General features: G+C 39.6%; 1 protein-coding gene across 2 annotated transcripts in view; it reads left to right on the top strand.

The window, feature by feature from the left end:
• Nucleotides 1-15,055, top strand: part of Mnd1 (meiotic nuclear divisions 1) — a 43,794-nt gene that overhangs the window by 5,346 nt on the left and 23,393 nt on the right. For both annotated transcript variants that reach the window (XM_087205768.1, XM_087205769.1), the window contains exons 3-4: nucleotides 3,588-3,645; nucleotides 7,558-7,706. In XM_087205768.1, the coding sequence (XP_087061894.1) occupies nucleotides 3,588-3,645; nucleotides 7,558-7,706 (207 nt within the window). The remainder of the gene's footprint in view (nucleotides 1-3,587; nucleotides 3,646-7,557; nucleotides 7,707-15,055) is intronic.

The raw sequence follows: 15,055 nt of genomic DNA, 5'->3' as shown, positions 1-15,055 counted from the left end.
GTCTGTACTGAAGGATGGATAAAGTTCAGCAGCCTTTGTGGATCCTGTGAGCAGTGGAGTATGAAAGGACCATATACCACTGTTGGGAGGGTCTCTTCACCCAGACTGCCCTAAATACTGGTACCGGAATTATCTTTCCAGAGCAGTATTCGTGTCTCCTTCCTGCCTGAAATATGCGGGTGAGAGCTAACATTCACGGGGCGTTGCCTAGGTGCCCATCGCTGTTCCAAGCCCCAGTGTATGCTGTCTGATTTTATCCTTCCATCTGCCCTGTGAGCATAGGTACTGTTGTCTCATCTGCATTTTTACAAATGAAGTCACCTGTGAGACACCAGCTATCTAAGAAGCTAGTCCTGGATCTCAGAAATAGAATTGTCTGTACCAGGATTCAAATCAAAGAGGTTCACCTGATGTTAGAGGTAGGAAAACACTGCCTCTTGGTATTTTTCCATCTGACTGTACTGTAACACATGTATGATGGCACATAGGCCTCCTTAATTTATTCCAGATGTTTGTGGTTGCCAGTAGTAAGAAATATGTTTAAAGTTTCAACTCTTACGTGGCAGAGTCAGGGTTCAGCCCCAGGCACCTGGCTTGAGAGCCTGCTGTCTTTATCATGTTTTTGTACAAGAAATGCTCCTAGTTCAAGTACCAATGGGCTTTTTACCTAAAAGAATATACACCAATTTCATATTGCTTGCCAAGACCTTTAACCTATTGGTCCCAGCCCACTGGCTATTTTTATCTTATGCAGATGCAAAAAAGATGGGGAAAAGTAGCAATATAAATAAGAAATTGATAAAGTAAAGTAAAAAATGCAGAATCTAAAAAAATATTGCAGTATGATCACAAATTGAAGAGTGGTTAGGATTGCAGGTGGACTTTGCTTTAAGTCTGTTTGCTCAGCTGTCTCCAGCAAGCATATATTACCTTTTGAACCAAATTAGAAAACAAGCCAAGGGAGTATCACCTACTGTATTGCCTCTCTCTGAAGTGTGAAGTTTTGGAAATCTTTGAAAAACACAGTCTTGGTAATAATGACAGCTCAGGAAAGATCAGAACCTTCCTTTAAGGACTATTTTGAGACACAAAATAACAATGGACATTTGCTGAGTTTTCTGAATACTGCCTTAGCTAAGGCTTGAATGGCTTTCCATTGGTATACGATCCCCTGGGATGACCACATTTACAGTGAGAGAGCCTGTAAATATATAAGTGGAGGGAAAGAGACAGACATCGCATAAATATATAGATGGGGGTGTGTGTGTGTGTCTGTGTGTCTGTGTGTCTGAAGCTGCCAGTGTAATAAAGAGATTACTGGTTGTACCTAGGAAGAACACAGGAAGAGCATAACTCCATGATTGAGAATTTACATCTGGAATCTATTTTACCTAGTAGCTGTGTAACCTTGAGGAAGTCACTGGACCTCTTTCTCAGTGACTTTATTAAAAAGGATGATAATAGTACCTAACTCAGTGTTGGTTCGAGAATTAAAATGAGATACTTTAAGCCGGGTGTGGTGGCGCACACCTGTGATCCCAGCACTTGGGAGGCTGAGGCAGGAGGATCTCAGTGAGTTCAAGACCAGCCTGAACTACAAAGGGAGACCCTTCCTCAAAAAAAGCAAAAAAAAAGAGAGATATTCTGTGTAAAACATTACAGTTTCTAGGTTGCATTGGATTAAATTAATGTATTAATTAGTGTAGTACTGCAACTATAGATGTTCCATGGTATTTTGCACATAGCTTTTTTTTTTCAGTACCACAGGCACGGTGCCTCTGAGCTAAATCCCTGACCCACATAGTTTTATTTTTTTTTAAGCTAGGACCATCGTTTTCACCTCGTTCATCATCAGTGCTTAAATCTGTGGAGTGTAAAAACTACCGTTTGTACTAATTTATGCAGCATCATTTTCCTGTCTGCCTAAGTTTGGAGACCTGCTCTTTGCAAGCTCCACTAGTCACACGCAGCCCCACAGCGGTGGCCAGCGTGTCTGCAGCTCTCCCTTGGTGACTGCGTACCGGCAGATGTCTGAATGCGCTCATGTTCTCTTGCCAAGGAATCTTAAGTATTTGAAGAGAGACCAAGTTTTCAAATGCATTATTAAAAGTCTATTTGTAGTCTTAATTTATTACATGTTCCCTGAAATCGTCAGTTATTACCTTTAAACATCTTATTTTCAGAAGTGTAAAAATTGATCTAAATCAGTACTCTAAATCCATTAAGTTACTATTTTCTTAATTTATCAAACCTTGGGAATAGTGAAAGAGAAGTTAAATCTTAGGTGAAGACAAAGTTAAATCTTTGGTGTAGTAAGATGAAATTTTTTCAACACTTTATTATGAAAATGGTAATCCTATATAGCAAAGATCAAACAGCTTTTCAGTAAATAACCATATTCCTACCATTTAAATTCTACCATTAACATACTTGCTTTATCACATTGTTTTCATCTGTTCACTCCTTTATCCATCAGTTCTTTTTTTAAAATATACTTCAAAGGAATTCTTTATGTATATCCTGGGTACCATTCCCTTGTCAAGTATTGTGTTGCAAATATTTTCTTCTGGGAATGATTTGTCTTTTCAGTTTTTTAGCAGCGCCCATTTGGATGAACAGAAGTTTTCGATTTTTTGAAGAGTAATTTCCATCTAGTTGAAGTTGCCTTCAAATAAACTTGATTTTGGAAGAAATGGATCCCAGATTTCCATAACAACAATCACAATATTTCTATTCTAATTACTGAATACTTTAGTCTTTTCAAGTAATTTCACTTTCATTACCCAGGTTATTTTACCACTTAAGCCGCGACTGTTACAAGCAGAGAGAAGTATTCAATGTAGATTTTTTTTCCTCCTGACCATCAGGTTAGATATTCTACAGGCATATTTTTCATAATGTTTTGCTTTGAATCTGGAGAACATATAAAATGTACAGGTGAATAATTCAAAGACAGCCGTGGATTACATAATTTTTCTATTGTTTAGTTATAACTGTTTTATGAAACCTTAAATGTAAAGTAATCTTGACAGCTATCTGCTTTGCCTTTAATTAGAACTGCTAAATCCATAGAGTGATATATCCTAAGTAAAGCACTGTCTGTGTGTCTTCCTCCCGCCCCTCCCCCTCCCCCGCCCCTTCCCTCTCCCTCTTTCTATGGGGTCTCATGTGGCCCAAACTCCTAGCTACTGCACCTGCACCTGTCTATTTGCATGGTATTTTCTTCAAATCAGTGTTGCAGAGACTCATGTTACCAACTAATTAACCATAACTAGTTTTTCTCCTTCAGTGGGAAGATATGTTTTGTTGTTCTGATCTCCAAGTACTTTAAAGAATTTCATGTTCAAAAAAAAAAAAAAAAAAGAATTTCATGTTCATGCAAAAGCCTGTCTATTTTAAGTTCTGTAGGAGGTGTTAAGATAATCACAAAATCTCTTTTAGTTTTAAAATGCTTAATTTTATTGCTCTGTTCCTTTTCGGGCATAGGTTTTTAATATATTGTTTTATAAACATAATCATGGTGAATATAAATATGCAGTAGAAAATAAACATCTGTATTTCTTCTCTTCTTTAACCCCTTTCAACAGAAAGATGTATTTCAATTAAAAGACTTGGAGAAGATTGCTCCCAAAGAGAAAGGAATTAGTAAGTATGGGAGATGTGCTGGGATACGCTAGGGAGGAGCTGTCATCTTTTCTGCAACAGTCCCTTTCTGGCAACATAAACTCCTCGAGATGAGAGTGTTTGTAAATGTCCCCATATCAGCGTCTCTTGGCCATGACACAATTGTGTTTGGAGCATCTGCTCGAGAGGAATTAAAATGGAATGCACGTGCACATGCACACATGTGTGTGTACATACACAGTATCACACACTTATGTTATCGTTTATTTCCAAAGAAGTCAAACTGCATGGTCCAGTGTTTGTTAAATGTGCGTTTTGCATCGTTACATGGTATATTTGTTTCCTCGACCTACCGTAGCAAATTCCCACAAATGTGATGGCTTAAGACAGCAGAAACTTGTTTTCTCACTCTCCTGGAGACCAGACATTTGTCATGAAGACATGGGCGGGGCTGATTCCTAAGGAGGCTCCAAAGGAGAATTGGCTTCATACTTCTCTCCTTGCTTCCAGTGGCTGCCAGCAATACATGCTGAACGGAAGAGTCTTTGGCTCTGCCTTCACTCGGCCTTTCCCTCTGTCTGTGTTTCCCTTCTTTTCTCTCTTACAAGGAAACATGTCATTGGCCTTAGGACCCACTTGAAGTCCAGGGTGATCTCGTTTTAAGATCCTTAACTTTGGTAGATTTTTTTTTTCCAGTACCAGGGATCGAACTCAGGACCTTGTGCTTGCAAGGCAGGAGCAGCACCACTGAGCTAAATCCCTGGCCCCAAGATCCTTAACTTTTAATTACATCTACAAAGATCCTTTTCCATATAAGCTCACAGTTACAGGTTCAAGGGGTCTAAGAGAATACTACTAAACCCACTGCATATGATAAATGTATTTTTTTACTGGGCTGGCAATTTAGCTCAGTGGCACTGTGCCTGCCTCACAGTGCAAGGTCCTGAGTTCAATCCCCGGTACTGAAAAAAATAAACATTTATTTTTTTACCTTTTGCTTTTGATTACATAAGCTATACATGTTAACAAAATTGGAACTGTAAAAATTGTAAGGAAGATAGTAAAAGGAATCTTTGATTCTGAGATTGCCACTGTTGACATTTTGGTGTATTTTGTTTGTTGAGAGGGTCTCGCTGTGTAGTTCAGACTGGCTTTGAACTTACTTGTAGCCCAGGCTTGGCTCAAATTTGCAGTGATCAACCTGTCTCAGCCTCCCAAGCACTGGGATTACATGCGTGTGCCGCTATAGCCAGCTTACATTTTGGTGTATTTTAATGTCTTATTCCTAGGTTCTAGTGTGTATGTGTGTGCGTCTGTCTGTCTGTCCAGCTCCCTGAAAAGGAACCATACTACATATACAGTTTGTGTTTATGGTTTTATTGGCAGGGGGTAGGTGCTGGGATCAAACCCAGGGCCTCGGGCATACTAGGCAAGTGCTGTACTGCTGATTACACTCCTCCCGTATTGGTATATTATCTGCATTTATGTTGCTTATCACCCCTACCACACACACACTGGAGATTGAACCCAGGCAGCACCAAGCTATATTCCCAGTCCTTCTTAATTTTCTTTTTTTTTTGTGGTACCAGGGATCGAACTCTGATCCTTGCACTTGCGAGGCAGGTGGCAGAACCACTGACCTAAATCCCCGGCAGTCCTTAATTTTTATTTTCAGATAGCTTCACTAAGTTGCCCAGGCTGACCTTGAACTTGTGATTTCCTGCTTCAGCCTCCCACATAGCTGGTATTATAGGAATGTGCCACTACTCCCAGCCTAAAAAGTGATTTTTTTTTACATCTGTGTCTCCTAATTTTCTGTCTGTGACCATCTACGCCACCATAACTTGCTAGGGTACCTACTGTTGAGCATCTAGATTGTTTCCAAATATTGCTGCTAAAAGTAATGAGTAATTAACATGCTGTCTTCCCTGGGCTGAATAGTGTCTCCTCTAACTCATATGCTGAATTTCTTACCCACAGTACGTTTGTATTTGTGGAGAGGACTTTTAGGAGGTAATTAAAATTAAGTCAGGTTAGGGCCGGGGATTTAGCTCAGTTGTTTCACCGCCTGCTGTGCAAGCGCAAGGACCCAAATTTGATCCCCGGTACCAAAGAAAAAAGAAAATTAAGTCAGGTTATAAGTGGGGTCCTAATCCTATAGGATTGGCGACCTTAGAAGAAGAAGAGAGAGAACTCTGCATCTACTGAGGCAAGGCCATGTGAGGATATAGTAAGAAGATAACTAGCTGCAAAACAGGAAAAGAACCTTCACCGTGAACTGAGTGGCTACTGTCATTTTTTTGTTTTGTGTTTTTGAGACAAGGTCTCACTATGTAGCCCAGGCTGGCCTCAAACTCCCAGTGATCCCTCCTGCCTCACCTCCCAAATGCTGGGATCACAGGCATGAGCCACCACATCCAGCCCTTGGCCTTTCTCTCGATCCACTCTCCAGAACCCTGAGAACTAACATTTCTGTTGTTTAGCTACCCAGTCTTCAACATTTTGTTAAGTCAACCCATGCGGACTAAGATATTGTTTATAAATTTTTCTCTATATCTCATATTACTTCATTAAGAAATGTCTGTAGAAAACAGATCTGTGCAGGTACTAGACTTTTTAGTATGTAATCTCAAATTGCCTTTGAGAAAGGCTACACCAATGTGTATTCACACTACTTTGTTTTGTTTGCTTGTTTGCGGTGCTGGGAATGGTATCCAGGGGCCTGGACCTGCTAGACAAGCACTCTTCTAATGAACCCCAGACCCAGCATCATTTCCTGAAACTGCTTTTGTTTTTTTAATTCTTTGTCATTTCATTTCAGTGTGTCCTTCCTTAAAAGTGGGGTTGAATGTTTTGCACATTTGATGTCAATTTTACTTATTTATCAAATCTTAAATTATTAAAGTTTTTTTATTGTGGGGGATCTGCTCTAGGAAAAATTAAAATGGACATTAAATGCAAATATGGATACATAGAAGTATTGTTTTGCATCTTTACATGGCGTTTTTTTAGGAACATTTTTCTGATTGTTAATTTCAACCCTAGCTATTGCACCAAGTTTATGTCTTTATTCTTTAATTTTTCATAGTGGTTTTGTTTTAGTTTTCTTATCAAAGGATAATACATGTTCATTGTTGGGAGGAAGCAAACATGAGGAAGTCAGAATTGCTTGTTATGTACCATCCAAAGATAACTACTATCACATTGGTGCATGCTGTCTTTTAATCTTATGGGGGGGCCCGTTTTCTGAGGCAGGATCTCCCTTTGTAGTTCAGGCGGGCCCTGAACTTGCTACGTAGCTCAAGCTGGCCTGGAACTCGAGGCGATCCTCCTGCCTCAGCCTCCCGAGTGCTGGGATTACAGGCATGCACCACCAAGCCTGGCTCTAACCTTATTTTTTATATAGTACATTCTGTGGACTATGTTTTGAATATCTGAATATATCCTATGCCATTAAATATTCTTTTATAGCATAAACTACTGTACAGTTTTTTTTTAAATCCTGTTACTAGACTGGTTGCTACTATTTAAAGCAATGCTTTGACATCAATGTACACATCCATCATGATATTTTGTGGTTGAGTTTATAAAGGTGAAATTTCTCCATAAGAGATATGCATAAATATAGCTTTAGGCACATAGTTCCACATTTTTCTACCCATGTGAGAGTACCCATTTCCTTGAAGCCTGTATTTTTTTTTTTTTTTTTTTTTTGGTTCCAGGGATCAAACTCAGGACCTTGCACTTGCAAGGCAGACGGCGGCACCACTGAGCTAAATCCCCGGCCATCTTTGTTGTTATTTTAAGAACTTCTTACTTATAACTTATTAACTCTTGAGATATAATATTTTTTGCAAATGTTTCTCCAGTTATTTGCTTTTTTAATTTTATTCATGCTGCTTTTTAATAGGCTTTAAAAATTCTTTCTCTTAGCTGCTATGTCAGTAAAAGAAGTTCTTCAAAGCTTAGTTGATGATGGTATGGTGGACTGTGAGAGGATTGGAACGTCTAATTATTACTGGGCTTTTCCAAGTAAAGCTCTTCACGCAAGGAAACGTAAATTGGAGGCTCTGGAATCTCAGGTAAGCCACCACAGTTAAAATAATAGACTTGATTTGTAGCACAAAGATTTGTTGTATCTAATCCTTTTTTCATTTGGTGATTCCCTTTACATTTTCAACATGTATTACTTGGCTCAAAGTTTAAAGATAATCAACATCTCTATCTTTCTCCTAAGCAGTAGGGTTGGAGATGTAGGTCAGTGTAAAGTGTTTGCCCAACATGCATGCACCCCGGATTTGATCCATAGCACCACAAAACAAACAGAAAACTACTATGACCTTAGAATGTTTTAACTTTCATTTTCCCGCTTGTCATGATCTTGTTTTCTAGTATTTTAGCTCCTTTGCCAAAAAATCAGTAGCCTTTGATGGAGCCAGGCATGGTAGTACATGCCTGTAATCCCAGCATTTGGAAGGCCGAGGCAGGAGGATCTCAGCAAGTTGAGGCCAGCCTGAGCTACATAGTGAAACCCTGTCTCAGAAAACAAAACAAAACAAAAATACCTCAGTAGCCTTTGAGAGGGGGCGGTTAGATCTAGGTCTGTAGATAAATTGATAGTAAAATACAGAGAACCCCTCACTGCCCCCGCTCCCTCTCATTCCCCACACAAGTTCCCCATTCATTCATTCGTTTTGATACAGGGTCTCACTGTACTCCAGGCTAGAGCTGTAGCTATGTTGGTAGGTTTATGCTGATAATGAAGTTGCAGAATTTTGGGTAGGGGAGTAGACAGTCAAAGACCTAAGCATTTGAACATCAGGTCACAACCAGCTTCTAATCCATGTTAATGTGAACACTGCAACTCTGTGATACATTTGATGGAATTTCTGATGAACACTCATATAAACAGGTAGAAGTTTATTTTTCTCATATAAAGTTTGGAGACAGGTGTCTATGGGTAGTGACTCAGTGATGTCAGTTGGCATCTTTCTGATTCTCTTGGCCTTTGCATCTGACACAGATAGCTGCCACCACTCCTCTTGTTAAATCTGAGACAGGAGGAGGGAGGCAGGTCGCTAGAGTATCTGTCTCTCCACCACCAGACTTTTGCTTACACACTGCCACCTCTACCTGTAGGGGGAACTGGAAGTGGAAGCAGTCAGGGCGGAAGCACACCAGAAGTGGGCTACTGAGTCAGTCAACCAAAAGAGCTGGCCACAGGCATGGTGATAAAAATAGGATGTTATTTTACGGGTTGGATTATAACTGCAGCACAGTTGGTCAGATAGGAAAGCATTTAGTGATTTGTTCTCTGTGAATGCGTAGGTGATACAGAAAACAATGCTTTTATCTTTGGGGTTTTCCTCTCTTTGATTGAGCACTGATAACAAAATCTTTGAGTTAAAAATGTCAGATAACATCTGTGTTTTCATTTTTCCTTAAAATATGGAAATATTTGACTAATTTTGTATTATGTAGTTTGGTTTTTGGTTTTTTGGGGTTTTTTGTTGTTTTTTTTTTGTACGGGGGATCAAACTCGGGTCCTTGCATTTGAGAGGCAGGCAGCGGAACCACTGAGCTAAATCCCCAGCCCTTATGTAGTTTTTTACTAGTTTGCTGTACAAATGTATTTTTGCTGATACACATTTATACTGCAATAAATAGGTGTACTTGAGATTGGTTCACTTTCTTAGGTGCCAAAGGTTATTTCGGAAACTTTGGTTATGGCACTGAAGCTTTCCTCTTGATCAAAGATACCATTTTATTCTACTACATTGTATCAAAGCAATAGTCAGCTAAAAATATGCTCTATAGCTTATAATTCATTTTTTCTTGATGATTCTTCGCTTGAAATTGTTCAAAACGTATTTATTCATGTTTTAAATATTCACCAATTTAATACATTAGTGTGAGGCCTGGAGGGGCAGGGTTTTCTCTGGAAAACACAGGCTTCATTGTCCAGGTAACCTGGATTCAACTATTATGTGAATTTACTTACTTTCTCCAGACCTCAGTTTCCTTACCTCTCAAGTGGCAATAATAAAACCTTCCGGTGAGCTCATGTGTGTACCACAGCCCCTGCAGCCCTGGGTCACAGGAGAAACCTCCATCAGAGCAGCTGTTCCCCTGACAGCTAAGGGAGAGCAGAGAGACTCTGTGGCTCACTTGGTGATTTGTTGGTCTTGCCATTGTTTTTAAAGACATGAAGGAAGAAAAAATGCAAAAGGAGCTGTGAGTATAAAAAATTTTTAAGAGATATTACTTGTTTCTTAAGTTAGAATTTTCAGGTTGGGTTAAGTTAAAATATTAGTTTTGTGGGGTCAAGGATTTAGCTCAGTGGTTCTGGTGCCTGCCTTGCAAGCACAAGGACCCGAGTTCGCTCCCCGGTACCAAAAAAAAAAAAAAAAAGATAGTGCAACTTTCAGTTATATTTATGTATACCTCCCCCTTTTTAGAGCCCTCTCATTCCTTTGTTAAGGAGAAGCGTAATTCCATTGTTTTTCTGAAGTAAACCAGAAGGTCAGCACCTAATAGCATGATTGCCTTATTGTAAACTTGTATAATTATACCTAATTACACCCAAAGTGGAATTTTTTAGGAAACAAGATTTTGAAAGGTCATCTGTCAAAATCAAAATCAAGCCAGTTCTTCTCAGTGAAGTTCTTTCAATATTTTTTCAGTTGGGCATACATAATCCTTTCAAGTACTTTTCAGTAAGAACTAAAAATCAGCCAGGTGTGGGACGTACCTGTAATCCCAGCACTCTGGGAGGCTGAGGCAGAAGAATCACACATTTGAGCCCAGCCTGGGCAACTTAGTGACTTATGAAACCCTGTCTAAACATTAAAAATACGAAAAAGGCCTGAGGATGCAGCTCAGTGTGAAGGCCCTGGGTTCAATTCCCAGAAGAAAGAAAAGGGAATGAGGGGAAGGAGAGAAGAGGGAAAAAAAGAAAAGAGGGAGAATAGGTAGGTTACTACTGAAACTTTAATAATTCTATTCCTGACATATTTTTTAGTATTTCTTGTTTGTTTGGCTGGGGACTGAACCCAGGGCCTGTGTACTGTGCTACATTCCCAGCCCTTTTTTAGTTTTTAGTTTAGATAGGGTTTCATTAAGTTGCCTAGGTTGGGCTCAAACTTAGGACCCTTCTACTTCTGCCTCCCAGAGTTCTGGGGTCACAGGCATAGGCCACCAGGCCATGGAGAGCTTTAATTTTTGTGAAATCTGACATCTTGATATGACAGTTGACAGCAAACTTTCATTTTTGTTTTCTGTTTGTTTATAGATGTTGTTTTGAGAACAAGGTCTTGCTGGTTTGCCAGGCTGTCCTCAAACCCCTGAGCTCAGGTGATCCTTTTCCCTAATTTGCTGAGCAGCTGGAACTCCACATTTGCCACTGTGCCTGGGTTCATTTGTCCTCTTTCATAAGCTGAATTACACAGCTACTTCAGAGTTGTAATTCTTAATTAGAATTCACAGTTCTTTCAGGATTTTGATATTGCATTCTACTTATGAGAAAAGTTTGAGACTATCAGAGTTTTGCTTTTCTAAATTTATTCATTGAAGATCTCCCTTTATTCCCCCATTGCCCATGTCCTTTTCTTCAGAAAGGCCTCATATGTTTTGAGAATGCTCAGTTACACCAGCGGCAAGGCTGTTTGTTTTCTGGTGGCTTCCTCATTATCATCTTTCTCTTTCCTCTGGATCCTTCCAGTATCTGAATTGGAATTATCCTCAGATATTGTTTGAGAAAGTATTTCCACTCCTAGCCAGCTCTTATTTTTTGTCTGCACTGTGACTCATCTGCTCACTCATCCAACAAATATTTATTAAGCTTCCCCTTTTGGGCAAGGCACTGGTTTTGTTGTTTGGGACATGCACCAGTGAATAAAACAAGACAGACATCATGAGTTCCTTGCCCTTGGGGAACTTACACATTCTAGTGGAGGGAGACAGACATCAAACACTAAACATAACCACTCAATAAACTATATGTTGTATGAAATATATGGAGAAAAAGAGGGTATATGGAAAGAAAAGGTAATACTCAATTGGGGGTGAGTGGCAGATTTAAGATAGTCAGGGTAGACCCTTTTGAGAAAGTGGAAAGCACCTGAGGTCTGTTACTACCACTCGCATTGAATGATTAAGTTCAGCTCTTTTCACCTATATAATCCACCACAAGTGATCGTGTCATCCTTATAGTTATCCTTGTCTGTAGTTCTTATATTTGCCCCATTTGCATTTCTGTAATAACCCTATTCTGCTGTTTGCCAACGCATTTTCAAGGCCCTGTTTTTTAGATTCATAAATCCCTGATTTCATTCCCATTTCATTTCAGATGCTTTTTAAACCAGAGAGCTTTTCAAACTTAGTGCAGAATAAAAAATTTAACCTACTAAGTTGATACAACTCTAATGTTTAAAACAATAACCCACTCTCCCTAATTGTAAAGAAGGGTTAGTTTATTCTTTTCACTAGGCTAATTTTTCTTCTACCATTCATTCATGAGCTCTTAGCTATAAGCCTATGTAGTCCTGCATTAAAAAAATGTATGTTTTCTATAAAACTTTTTGAAATCACAGAAGTCATAGTTTATCTAGGCATGCACCCTTGCCATGCTGGGGGTCTGCAGCCGGACCCCATTGCTCTGCACATTCTTCCTACTTAGTTTTATCTCTTATGGCTCCCATTGCCAGCTACATGCTCATAATTCCCCAGTGTTTTGGTTTGTTTTTTTATCTCCTGCCTATACCTATGGGCTGAGCTTCATACCATGTATTCAGCTACCTACTAGACATCTTTTCCGAATGGCTGACAGGCACTTTATACTCTATGGTAGCTCTTTTGTGTCTTCTAGGTTCTGAAACCACTGTCACTTAGTCACCTGGAACCTGATAGTTACATTAGATTTTTCTTTCCCTTTTCCCCATGTCCATTTGGTTCCACAAGTTTGTTGATTCTACATCCTGGTATCTCTCAGATCACTCCTTTCCTCTCCATTCCCATTGCTACCCTCTTGGCTTAGACTGATTATCTCTGGCCCAGAGTTTTGAGTTAGTGTTTTCACTGTCTGCAGCCTTTGCTTTCTCTCATCTGCTGTAACAGTTACCTTTAATAACCTTAAATAATTTTCCAGTAAAATCCAGATTTCTCAGACTGTGTTTAAGACTCTATAACCTAGCTTCTGCCATTGGGCAACCTAATAACCTACTGTTGCCCTTTCTCGAACCCTACACATCATCATACCAGATTGTATACAGCTTCCTGAGTAGCATTTACTTTATTCTTTGTGTGTCTACATGTTGTGCCTGGCTTGTTCTTTTTACTTGTCTGACAAATGCCAACGTGTCCATTATCAGAAGCATCTCTAAGCATCAAGACCTACTTCAAACATCTTCTCTTCTGGGAAATTTTTCATCTCTTCAACATAGTCTGGTACTTCTTTGTGTATGTAGTAATCACTTTTTTGTCCCTGGGACAAAATATAAGACATCCACAGCTTAAAGGAACAGAGGTTTATTTTGGCTCACAGTTTCAGTGAGCTTAGTCCATGGTCTGCTGACTCCAAGGCGGAAATGGCGTGGCAGATCTCAGTGGAGGAAAGCTGTTCACCACATGGTGGCCAAGAAGCAGAGAGAGAAAGGAGCTAGGGGTGAGAATATACCCTCCAATCCTTGCTGCCAGTGACCTGACACTTCCGACCAGGCCCACCTTCTAATAGCACAGTCAGCTACTGAACTCATCAAAGAATGAATCCATCTCACTAGTTGGCAGATCACATACCAACATGTGCAAAAGTCTGCCGTTATCAACTGTTCTTTGCGTCCCTTCTGATTAAACATACCAGTGTCAGGTTTCTCACAGAGCCCAGCCCATGTTTCTTATCCTTAGTTACTCCTTACCAGGCACTTAAGTGTAGCCGTCAACTTTCTGTTAGTGTATATAGTTCTCCTGTATAGATTATGCATCTGTTCTCTGTGTCCATTTAGTTCACTTTAGACTTAATCTCTAACAGGACATTAGCAAGTGAAAACTTTTCATGCCACAAAATAACAGTGTTTTAATATTTTATTTTTTTTGTTTTGTTTTGTTTTTTGGTACTGGGGATCGAACTCGGGTCCTTGCACTTGTGCAGCAGGCAGCAAAACCACTGAGCTAAATCCCCAGCCCAATGTTTTAATATTTTAGAATATTAACATTTGCATTTTAATTTAAAATTTATTCACCATAGATCAAAAGAATCAAAAAGAAAATTTAATTGCCTATAAACCTGTCATTGAATACTAAACACTGCTAACATTTTTTGTCCTTTTTTTAATATACACAAATCAGGATGTTTTTAGTCATAAATAACAGATATGTAGATCCAGCTTTGCATAAATAATAAGAATTCACTGTGTGATATAACAAGGAGCATGGAGGTGGCCTGTCTCAGGATTGCCTGACCCCACACACACTCATGTCAGATTTAGACTGGCTTCTGCGATATTTTCTTGGCTTTTCCTTTTTGGGTGCAAGTGGTTACTAACCACTACTATGTCCTCCCCTGACACTGTCTCCAAAGCAGGAAGAAAGATGGAGTTTCTTCTTGTATGTCTTTTTTTTTTTTTTCTTAATCTAGGAGGAAAATCGTAGACTGCTCCCTTGCCCAAGTAGAATTCCCTTTATTTTTCCATTGGTTGGGTCTGAGTTACACTTCCAGTGCACACACTGGGAAGAATTAAGTAAACATAGTTCATGCTCTGCGAAGGGACCTGTTTTCTGAGCATATTGCCTCTCTAATTTGAACAAAAATTGGAGTCCTGGTAAGAATGAAAGAAACCAGGTATGGTGGCACACATTGTAATCCCATCACTCTGGGAGGCTAGAGCAGGAGGATTCCAAGTTTGAGCCCAGCCTGGCTAAAAATAAAACATGAAAAAGAGCAGGGGTGTAGCTCAGTGCAAAAGGTCCTGGGTTCATTTCCAAATACAGGGCTGGGGAGAGAATGGAGGGTCTGCCAAATTATAGCTAAAAAAAGTCATGCCCTCAAGCTGGATGCGGTGTCAGGAGGCTGAGGTGGGAGGGCTGCATGAGCCAGGAGTTCGAGGGCAGCCTGGACAGCACAGCTAGCAAGCCTTTGTCTGCGCCCCCCACCTCCAAAAGCTGTGCTTTTTAAGTTGAATGTTTTATAATGGCCTGGAAAATCAAAAATTAAATAAATGTATATTTCTTGGGATTGAATGACCCAAAATTGGAGGTAAGACAGGGACATACACACTATTATAAAGGGTTTTTATTGGTTGGCAATTTAAAGTAATAAAAAATAAAGATACTTAATATTGTAACTGTGAGAACTCATGAGCTTTTATGGTAGAACTCGAAGACAGACTATATATGTGTGTGTCTTTTGCTTTTGTGGGAGGTAGCTTCCAACATCCCT

This window comes from Heterocephalus glaber, unplaced genomic scaffold (genome assembly GCF_053883595.1).
Source record: "Heterocephalus glaber isolate CG9 unplaced genomic scaffold, H.glaber_assembly_v1.0 deba00000613, whole genome shotgun sequence".
Lineage (NCBI taxonomy): Eukaryota > Metazoa > Chordata > Mammalia > Rodentia > Bathyergidae > Heterocephalus > Heterocephalus glaber.
This window is presented reverse-complemented; position numbering and strand designations above follow the sequence as displayed.